Source organism: Battus philenor, unplaced genomic scaffold (genome assembly GCF_028537555.1).
Source record: "Battus philenor isolate CCGP_79_NKW_IND1 unplaced genomic scaffold, ilBatPhil1.0.hap1 SCAF_6, whole genome shotgun sequence".
NCBI lineage: Eukaryota > Metazoa > Arthropoda > Insecta > Lepidoptera > Papilionidae > Battus > Battus philenor.
This window is the reverse complement of record NW_027181726.1, coordinates 16,217,127-16,228,835: the sequence shown is the minus strand read 5'-3', so window position 1 is coordinate 16,228,835 and position 11,709 is coordinate 16,217,127. Positions and strand designations below refer to the sequence as shown.

Here is an 11,709-nt window from a genome sequence, read left to right as displayed (position 1 = left end):
AAAATTGGATTGTCTATTTGTAATATTAAAATAACCGCTCTTTACTGCACGCATATGAGTATATATATATATATATATATATATATATATGTAGTACATGTACCAAAATTGCATGTTTATAAATTTTTGTCCATCTATCTGTTTTTTCGTTTTGGTAATATCTGAAATAGCTTATACTGGCAGGTAGCCGATGTAATAAGGAGTAACTTAGGCTTCATTTATTAAAAAAAAAAACTGAATTGATTTTTTTTTAAATTTCACGTGGACGAAGTCACAGGTACAGCTAGTAATGTATATAATTGCTATGTAATATCATTATTAAATTTGTATATTTCGATTGATATCCAAAAAAAATTGTTTTGTGTTCATGGCAACACTTATTTAATAAAATTCGACTGAAGAAGTTAAATCAGTGAAATAATTTTTGCTAATAAATTATGGAAGTGGCTTCTATTAGTTACTATTAATCTGTATATTCTCTGGATCTGGATTTTTCTATACGAAAGTCATTTCTATAGTATGGCAACACTTAGAAATACTTTTGTATATGCTATTATTCTGTAGATTCTATATTATATTAATACTAATCTATGTGGCCTATGTATTTCATATACTAAATAATTAAATTCTATAAGCACTATATATCTAGATGTCTACTGTTGGACATAGACCTACCAAATAGATTTCCAATAGAACCTGTAAGAAGCGGCCTACACCATCTTTCGATGACTTTTAAGGTTAGGTTGTTTTTCCACCTAGTGGGACGCCTTTTGTTTGCATGTATAATAACTATAATATATTATAAAATATCTTTTTATACTAACAAAATACAGTACCCATCGATAAATATTGCACATCGACCTTTGGAAAGAGACAATCGGCTAATTTCGGCTTCGTAGAGCATATCTGTCGATGTGCAATATTATTGCCTGGTACTGTATATTCAAACACGTTTGTTATATTTATAGGATAAAAGTTAAAGTGCATACTGGCTGTTATTTGAGCTAACACAATATGGAGGCGACTTTTTAATACAGTTTAACAGATAAAGGAAGTATTTTCAATGTGTAATTTATCTTCCTCGCACAGCACAAGTATTGTCATTCCATCTCATTCGCACATTTTTGGGATTTTTTGTAGAAAAATTCCTTCTATAGTTCTAGAAATTCAACTATGGTGAAATTAAATTGAAGAAGTTGTAATTGACAGTGGGCAGACCACGCCCAGCTTAGAAAGTCCTCCTTCAAAGTGGACAAACCTTGTCAAAGTTAGTTTACGGCCTTATTGGAAATCCATGGTAGACCATCAAGAGATGACAGCTGAAATGGCGATAAAGACGTAATATCTTTTAAAATATTACTGTGATCAAAAACTAAGGTGAATATGTTTGTAGAAAAATAATTTCATTCCCTTCAATGTAAGGCCCATGCGTTAGAACGCATTTTTGCTAATTTTTTTACAGTCCTGGAAATGGTTGGGATAGTCTTTTTCTGGTGTAACCTAAACCTTCGATTCGGTTTTTATCTCCTCAATCATGTAATTTTGATTTTAATATCAGTCGAGGTTTTTTTTGCAAAAAAAGTCGCGAAGAACCAATGCAGTATGACATCGACCAATCGAGACTTACTCCTTTGTGACACAAAACATCTTTCAAAATGGTTTTGGCTAAGCCAAATGATATTCCAAATTTTTAAATACACGCCCGGCAAATGATATAGACTTGTCTTCCTAATGTCCGGGAATTTTAAATGACAATGTCACCCTACTTTTTGATCACGGTAGTATACAGGATAATTAATTTGAGATTTATTTATGGGCCTATAAAAATATTTGTGTTTTATATCAGAAAAATAGGTGATGGAATGAAAAAATATGAAATTAATTATCCAAAAATAATTTTAAGTCTTGGTATATTCTATCTGTAAGCTTTAAAACTGTTTATATCTATGGACAAATGTTTCATTGTGTTTTTGTTTTAAATTATATAGTCTAAGCACTAACCGTATACCTTATTTAGGCTAGAAATAGGTTGTAAGTGATAAGGTTGTTAGTTTGCTGTGATATGAAAGGCTTCTTGGAGATGGCAGTGCGGACAATTAGTGATAATGTACCTAGTTGTGATTATTGTAGGCTATAAGAACAATGTGTGTTAAACAATTTTCAATAAAGTTAATATTGTGTATAAAGTCTTTTATTATTACCCTTCTTCTTTTCAGCCTGTAGTAGTCTAGTGCATGGCATAGGCCTCCACCATAGTCACGTCTACAGGTCCAGTAACATCTGGATAGTCCACTTAGTGGAAGGCCTATCGACGCTGCGACTACAGGCTCATGGTCAACAGTCGAGAACCCTTCGACCATCAGTTGTATGAGCGATATACTCTTTCACTGCCACTTCAGACGAGAAACTCATCCAGCTATGTCCATGACTTTGGTTTTTTTGTGTATCTCATCAAGCATGTACTCTTATACCTTAATATTGTAAAATTACCTTATTGTGCTGCAGGTTCAATTTTATATGATAAACATCATTTCATATAGTATAGCCATCCATTGCAAGTCAGAGTCTTCTGCCAAAGATTACCACAACAAATCTTGCACTACACGCATCCAGTGACTTCCCATTACCTTGATTATGTTGTCTGTCCATCTATTGAGGGCTTACAAGCTAATTGATAAACACTTTTTTTATATTTATTTAATGTTCTTAAAAAAGTTAACAGTATATATTAGTTGATACCATTGAGAAAAGAATTTTAGCTTATTTTTGTATTTGTTCCATCATAGTTGAAATACAGAAGTGTAAGCAGTAATACTATCATAAGAGATATATCCCAGCATTCCATAGATTGACTATATGGGCATCAGGTCCATACTGTACGGCAGCATTTCCCAACCTATGGCTCACGCCCAACAGGCGGCAATTTGTTTGTTAAGGAAGGCAACTTGAAAGTGAACTTGACATGAGTTCAACCCTTTTCAATTTAATATTAAAATTATGTATGTTATATAGGCGTAATAATTGTAGAAAGGCTAAGGTGTTAAAATGTTAGAATATACTGCTGTAGAGAATGGAGTCAGGTATGTAGCTCAGGGCTGAAATTTGTATTCAGCTTGCTTCCTTATTTTCTGATAACTGTAACCCAGGTCTTTATCAAGGCAGAGTGAATACAGTGTCTAGGTGCTTCATCTTCAACCACAATGTCACTTTCCACCAGGAAAGTTTGTTAAATGCAAAAATGTGGTAAATGCTGTTCCGTCCCAGCAGGTACTTATTACAAACATGGCCAATTGCCAATGATAGTATACTTAAGTAGGAATTAAAATAAAAAAGTTAATATATCTAACATTCTTATATTATATAAACAATTACTTTTTATACACTATGTATAACTGTTTTATGTAACCTGCGATCCTCTCTCCTTCACAATAGCCTTATTTCTCTTAAATAATTTACTTGCGTCTATGAAATCAGGGTTATTAGCTTCACCATATTCATCTAATCTCTTTCTGATCAGCATCTTCAAGTCCTCAATTGAAGTTCCTTTCAATGCAGATATTCCAATAATATCTTCAAAGGAAATAATCTTCTCTGGCCTCAGTTCTTCTGGTATTCTATCAATAACACTATTTATATTTGATAATGACTTTTTAACATCTTGGAAGATATCTTCAGCGCCTTCCAAATCCATTTTATTTATTGCCAAAATGGCTGGTTTGTCTAACAATTCTGCATCATATAATTCTAATTCTTTATTAAGTAACAAAACTGTCTCTAGACAGGACCTTGTCGGATGTTTTGGTGTAAGTCTGAAGCCTTCCACATCAGCAATGAAAAGCAGTAACTTAGTTCTCTCTACATGTTTCAAGAATTTATGTCCCAAACCTATATTCAAGTGTGCACCTTCTATCAAACCAGGCAGGTCGGCTATTGATATTTGTCGTAAATCTTTAAACTGTATTATTCCCTTATTCGGTTTAATTGTGGTGAAGGGATAATTGGCTATGCGAGGTTTGGCTCTTGATATTGCTTTTAGCAGAGAACTCTTACCAGCGTTCGGGAACCCTACGAGTCCTACATCGGCGATTAATTTAAGGTCCAAACGAACATGATGTATTTGTCCAAAATGACCAAGGAAACTGTTGTCGGAATTCCCGCCAGGTCCACCTCTAGCCACAATTACTGTCTCTCCCTCTTTATCTATTGAGCCTAAGACTTTACCGTCTTCTCTATATACTGTAACGCCTAGCGGTACCTCAAGTTTGATATCTGATCCGGGGCTACCAACAATTTTTGTCTTGCAACTGTCCTCACCATGACCGGCGCTTATTGTCTTTGCACGATACTTTGTCATAATACTTCGAAGATTAGCTTTTTCATTTCCTACACAATATACACATCCTCCTTGTCCTCCCAAACCACCAAATTTGGGGAGGCCGGTGCCTCCAGTGCCGCCTTTGACATGTAATCTAACGGAATCTATAAACTTAGTTCGTAAATAATTACGTGGAAGTTTTATTTCCTTAGTTGCAAGGCAAATCCTTGTAATAAAAACCATAATATCAACTTTTTACAGGTTATTGTGTTTAAAAACATTAATACGACTTTATATGTGCTATTGTGACATTGACATCGATGGTGAAATGTTACATGTATTAAATTTATCAATTACCATTCGATTTTAACATTAAATGCAATTAAAATGTCTTTGTACTTGCTTCTTTAATGAAATATTAATTATTGTTAATGCAATAAGTTTTTTTTAAATATTGTAAAATTATACCCCTTATATTTTAAATAATATCGCATTATATTAACAAACATTATTATATATAAATTATATAAACTTTTGTCTAAATGAAAACAAGAAGTTAATATAAAAAATTAAAGTTATTGATTTTGTGTATCTTTGGTGTAAAATCATTATCAACATCACCTTGAAGTAAATAAGATTATAATTCCAGTGACATTTCTGTCATTTGTGTGGAAATGAAAATGAGGAAAATATTGAACGATAATAAATAAAGCCGGGCGCGACGATTGTTTTTAAATTCTTAATTTAAGATAAAATATTAATAATGGAACTACATGAACGTAAATGGGTCTTTATTTTAATTTTATTTAACGTCTTATCGTATTTATCAGCAAGCGAAGGGGATCGATCGCCTTTTTACCAAAACTGTGTTAATAAATGCAAGAAGGCTAATTGCACTGAAGGTAAAAGTTTGTGAACGTTGATTTATTAATACTTTCATTTATTATAATTAGAGAAAAGATTAAATTAAAGTTAAATTCAGGTAATTTTAATACATAAAGCGTGTTGTTGTATGTTGGAAAGTTTTGCGACAATTTCGATGTTTATTTTAGTATTTGCACTCATTTATTGATAAGTAAAAAATATATTGGACGTTACATTTAATCTCAATTTCTTTTTATTAGATTCTGTAAATGTAAAAGCAAAGAGATACATAACTATTAAAAAATTTTTTGATAATTTTTTTAAATTAATTTATTGGGCAACCTGTTCTCACCTTCCTCATCCAAGATAATAACATTATGCAAAAGAATTATATGGGATATAAATTTATTTTAGAGGGTCGATTGTATGTGCCTAAGTTGGCCAAGAAGCTGGAGGCTACAAACCAACTGCTCGTATGGAACTGCCTGGATGAATGCCGCTATAACTGTATGTGGCGTACGGTTGAAGGTTTCCAAGAACGAGGCTTTCAGATACCCAAGTTCCATGGCAAGGTTGGTGTAACATGCGAGTAAATATATGTTAATTATGTTCATTCCAGTAATTGAATAAAAGCAGTTGAATATATTTAAGAATTTTGATTTACATCTGTTACTAGTTTGTTTGTCATGGTTAACCTGATTAGAGCCTGTTAAGAGTTGACATCAGCTCATTTCTTCAAAGGGCATCTGAAGCAGCACTGTAGGATCTTTTTAATGTCGATAGTTAGGGGTAGGAGTCTGGTCAGTGATTAACACTAATACAATAAGGAGATCTTCTTAAACCTGTTATGCTAGTTGTCAGGTATGAACACCATACCCAGTTCATCTTGCCTAAAAACAATGGACCTTGCACCCGTACATGTAAAATTGATTTTCTGTCTTTGTGTAAATGTTGCTCATCACTCTTGAGGCTCTCTTGGTAAGTGATGGAGAATAAACAGTGATAGCGGTGATGAAAAACATAGTTTTGTATTTATTTGTATAAGACAAGTATATTGTGAAAATGTTTGCCATTGTAAATTAAGAAATTTAAAAAATAAGTAAAACATACCTAAAAGCATTCATTAAATTTAATATAAGCCTTATAGTGCTACAAGAGTTGGTTAGAAGTGTGTTAGTGGAACCTAAGAAAAAGCACAAATGACTTGATGCTAGACCATCTTTTATCACATAGCTCAGGATATGAATAGCAAACATATTATATGTGAATAGTTTAGAGTGTAATAAAATAAATAGACATAATTGTTTGTGGCTCAGGTTGAAATGTGTGTTTGATTCTAGTGGCCGTTCAAGAGAATCATGGGTGTTCAGGAACCAGCATCAGCTTTCTCCTCGTTCCTGAACCTGATGATGCATGTTTACATGCATGTGGAGATAACCAGGCTGTTTCCTGTTGATAATGTACCGATTGTACTCTTCTGGCATTTCTTTGCAGCGGTAAGTGATATTAATTAACTTTTGGTCAATTTGACCATATTGATACTAATAAAAAAAAATAGAATATACATTAAAAAAAATATATGAATTTGTTGGTAGTCATTATACACAAAGTAACTACCAACTCAGATTTAATAAAGGACAATTTAGGTCTTTGAAAGGCCTTGGTTTTTTCAAACTGTTTCCAAACTCTGGGAAATATGCTTCTGGTTTCAATTAATTTAGGCTATTATGGAATTAAAGTAATTGACCACCATAGTAAAAGATTTTTTATGTAAAAGGACATATACCATATTCACAGTTCCGTATTCACAGTTTCTAAACTGTGAATATACGGAATATACATTGTGTAACATGTGAATAATACGGAATGGTGATTTATATGGGATTATAGAGGATATGTTACTAGGTGGCAATAAAAACGATCAAATGTATAAAGAAATCAATTCAGTTGAGGTTTTTGGGTATTTTGATTAATTATCTTAATGTTAAAATAAAGATTTGAGGGATTTTATAATTTTGTTTTTATTGGCAGTTTTTAAAAGCTTTTTTAATTCAGACTGATAGGCAGCAGTCGCATTATCAATTTCCATCTTAAAAATAAGACTTTGTTCTATAGAGTGAATGTTTATAAAGAAATTGCAAAGCTCATTTGCTATTCCTAAACCTTCAATAGGATTTTTCAAATAAATATCACATTTTCAGTGCTTGTTGAAGCCTCTTCAACAGGCTGTGAATTTAACATTTTAATATAACTTTTTTATTGGACCATTTGATGGCTATAACAAAGGATATTGGATTAGATATCTATTGGAATCCTTTTAAAAGAATTTGTAGCAGTGAGTATAGGAATTGGGTTGAATTTTTTCAATCCGCGAATAAAAGAAATGTGAATAAGGAGCTTTTACTTTGTTCATATCCAAGTCGTTGTGGTTGTATTTCTTCAGAGACATACCTTTTGTTAGTTTTAGATATAAAATTAAAAGTATATTATTATTAAATTAATTTTATATATTTCATTCACGTGTTTTAGTTGATCGAAATTATATTTATATGTAAAGTTTTTTTTTAAATTTTATTTTATCAGAGCGACTTTTGAGTTACTGAATGACTTTTTTAAACAGATCAGTGTTCAAACCAGTGGTAGCCTATTGCTTATTATGTTAATATAATTGACGATTTAAAAGTGCATGTAAATGCCTTATAAATATATATTATGTAATATATGTAAGGGGTGTCCAAGCTCTTTGATAGTGCGAGGCATTTTTCGAAATTGTAATTTTTTTGTTAAATGAAAGAATGTTTTTTTTACAAAAATCATGTTTATTGAAATTATTTAAACAAAAGTACAAAATATGTGTAATGGCACACGTATATGACAGCACTCCTAATAATACTTAATACGCCGGTTAGTCAATTAGGATGGGTGTTTGGATTTCGCTAATATTATGGTGGAATAATAATAATAATTATTTATACCAATAATTTCTTTAGATATCCCAGGAGCGGACATAGGTTATATAAATTTGAATATTGAAATAATTCGATAATTAATCGGAGCCAAAAATAATTGTTCAAAGAGCTGCATGTGTCTCGCGAGCCGCAGTTTGGCCACCCCTGATATATTTTTTGGATTTTAAATTGATTTTATAATGTAGGTGTGTATGAATGCATGGGTGTGGTCTATCATCTTCCACACTCGCGACAACCCGTTTACAGAGTTCATGGATTATGCGTGCGCTTTGTCTATGGTCATGGTTCTCTACGCCGCCGCCATAATCAGGTAAAAGACAGTCGAATGAGATCTTTTTAAATCTTAATTTAAGGTTAACCATTGATTAACATATTTAAGGTGGCAAAAACGAAAAAGAAAAATTTTTAATCGATCAACGGTTGATTAACTAATGATTAAGATCAATGTTCAACGATTTGTTAAATTTTGATTAGTTAATCGGTGAATTTCGCTGATTAATAGCTTAATATAATATTCCTTTAACTTAATTTAGGTTTTTATATGGAACAATTTTGTTTATACCAAAGATTACGTATAAATTATTTATTTAGTATGCGATCATATGATCATATCTATTGTAAGTTGGAAAAATAAATAAATTTATTAATTCTTCTTGATAGGATCAACAATATAAAACTTTTTTTTGAGAAAAATGGAGAAGAACACTATATGTAGATATATATTTAAATGTACATTATATAAATGTATTGATATTTTCAAGGTGCATAACTATTCTTAATAATATATATATATATATATATATATATAAAAATAAATATGTATATACTATATTATATGTATAGTATGTATTTTATATTTAGGGATGTCTTTATAAAGGAGTTTAGAACTATAATTATAAGATGGCGCAAAAGTAATGTCATAATGTGAATGCGTCTTAATTTTTACAAATGGCGCCAAAATTCTTACAGTGACCTCACAATATATTTACGATAATATTTTGTACATTTACAATAATTATAATAAATTAAAAATAGGGGACATTCATAGTGTATTTACAAGGCAGAGTGATATACTGACTGTACCAAAGATTCGACTGCAAAGTGTAGTACGGAACAAGATTTTTTTATATAATTCCGCAAAACATTATTGGACTACATTTATAAAATTCAAAACAAATATTAAAAGTAAATTGACGTAAAAAACTTATTAGATATAAATTAATATTTAAATGACTAGAATCCTTGGCAGCGATATTGACCGATTATTTTGATTTCATTCAAACTATATCTGATAAAGTGTATGTATATAAATCTGTGTTAAACTTTATTAAAACATGTGTTGTTGTGGAGTTTCTTACTGCTTCTTCTCTATAATTATAACACCTTGCGAAGCAGAGTAGAGTCAAGGTTAAATAAACGAATTTTATGTTCATCCTAATTTTGTATTTACAGGGTGTTTCATAAAAGAAGGAAAACCGCAGCTGCTGTTCTATTCGTGTCAGTGCTTTATTACGCAGAGCACGTTCGTTATCTTTATTCGGACAATGTTGATTATGACTACAATATGTTGGTAAACGTGTTCTTTGGTAAGTGTTGCCATCTTTCCGTGCAAACTTTGTATTGCCAGAAATAAAATGTTTATAGGAATTACACCAAACAATTTCCCCATCTCCTTCCATCGGACACAGTTGAAATTCTTTCTACTTTTATAATGCGAACAGCTAAGAAGAAACAACCAGTCGAAGAACTTAGGAGTCTTCGAGACAAGAGTGAATAGGTTTCTTCTAGACAAGCATGTAGCATATACCTCGTCATTGCTAAACATCAGACGAGATAGAGGTCAAATGCTTTGCTTATAAATGATAAATGAATTCACATCCTTAAACCTTATATATAATCATCCTGTACAGCCCGAGTAGAAGCTGCCAAAGAAGCCGTCTACTTTAGGGCTGCTGTCGAGCCCCCGGTGATTGCTGCCCAAACTCGTCACCTTGGCATTCACCATTTACCATCAATTCGGCACAATGCGTTTTTCCGCTTGGAGAGTAAGGGGACTTTGGGCGCTCTTCGCGGTCCGTGATGATTATAAACCACGTCTACTAAGGACGATGGCATCATGATGGTGTACGCTGAAGGTTCTGTAAAAATAATGTATTTGATGCCCACTGCAAGGAATAGCCATCCAAAAATCATCACGATGTCCGGTATTGCTCTGCCCGTACCCAGCGACTCCCGCAACCTTGACTATGCCGTCAGTCCACCTAGTGGAACTCCACCCACGCCGCGGCTACCAGTTCGTGGTCACCACCCGATAACCTTTCTTCCCCAATAGCCATCAGTAGCAAGAGCGATGTTCCCCGCTAACTGTCACTCAGACACAAAATTCTTCGAGTTAGGTTAGATCTTAATTCTTCTGCTGATATTCTCATCTCTGATTCGATCTCGCAGCGAAACTCTGAGCATAGTCTTCTCCGTTGCACCCTGAGTGTCTGAGCCTACTTATGAGGTCCGACGTGACAGTTGGTCTAAGTGGCAATTAAATTTTTGCCTTGCAGGTTATCTTAAATTGGTTTAATATCTTACTTCAAAGTCTTCCACAAGAAACTTATCCGGTCGTTAGATTGAATGTATAATAGGTATACTAATCTCCAAGGATCAGCAGTGAGTGTGGGTTTCCAGGCGTTGTGGGTTCGTTGATCTGGTTGCTATGGGCATGCTTCCAATACCTGGCGGGTCGCCGCTACGTGTGGCGTTTGATCGCGTTCACTCTCCTCTCCGGGGCTGCCTTGTGTTTAGAACTGCTGGACTTCCCGCCCCACTACCACACGTGGGACGCCCACGCGCTCTGGCACCTCAGCACCGTGCCACTCCCACTGCTGTTTTACAGGTGAGCTTCGCACTATTACCACTGTGGCGAAATTCTCGCCTCTATCGTCGATGTTGTGTTGCCAATTTTAATATTTAATTGTAATGGAAATCACGTCTCTAGTTTTTTTAGTTCTTTCAACGAATGCTTCTTTGAGAAGTTTTCTTTCGTGATTTACTCTTAATTTTTATTTTGAAAAATTGCGAAAAGTTTTGCGATTGCAAAATCTGGTTACAGATTCGTAATTGACGACTTGCAGTACGCACAGAAGGTCCAGGCCAGCGGCGGCAAGGCGGACTTCAAGCTTTTGTAACCTGCGCACATGTATTCAATAAGAATCTAACATTTCAATCTAGTCTATATGTTTATTCAAAATAAATCTTCTTAAATCATCAGTTTTATTTATTGTCTTATCCTTTGCAGTACGTTCGAAACTTTTAGTTTTAAAACCGACATTTAATATGCATTGAGTGTTAAATAATATCTTTAACCCTTTCCTTACGGCAGTCCGTTTCGCCTAATTGACGCTACTGAACCGGGCATGTGCGCCGCGAAGTGCAAACATTGTATGGCGGTAAGCTGATGTTCGAATTTTCTCATTTGTGTTACATATTTAAAGATTTTACTGGTATACTACTACTACTCCGCTGGCTCACTGACCAAAGTGGGTCTTGGCCTCCGAAGCGAGAGACTTC

The 11,709-nt window shown here is 33.5% G+C and overlaps 2 protein-coding genes across 2 annotated transcripts; one reads left to right on the top strand and one right to left on the bottom strand.

Annotated features, from left to right (window-relative positions):
* Positions 1-3,348: 3,348 nt before the first annotated feature.
* On the bottom strand, positions 3,349-4,616 carry LOC137930516 (GTP-binding protein 10 homolog). The gene has a single exon (XM_068773791.1). It carries the CDS (start codon positions 4,556-4,558, stop codon positions 3,398-3,400), a length of 1,161 nt encoding a protein of 386 aa, XP_068629892.1. The 5' UTR covers positions 4,559-4,616; the 3' UTR covers positions 3,349-3,397.
* Positions 4,617-4,959: 343 nt separating this feature from the next.
* Positions 4,960-11,364, top strand: PGAP3 (Per1-like protein PGAP3). Its single transcript, XM_068773807.1, has 7 exons — positions 4,960-5,217; positions 5,594-5,751; positions 6,520-6,675; positions 8,334-8,458; positions 9,601-9,734; positions 10,828-11,035; positions 11,252-11,364. The coding sequence occupies exons 1-7, from the start codon at positions 5,079-5,081 to the stop codon at positions 11,325-11,327; spliced, it is 996 nt and encodes a 331-aa protein (XP_068629908.1). The 5' UTR covers positions 4,960-5,078; the 3' UTR covers positions 11,328-11,364.
* Positions 11,365-11,709: the final 345 nt, after the last annotated feature.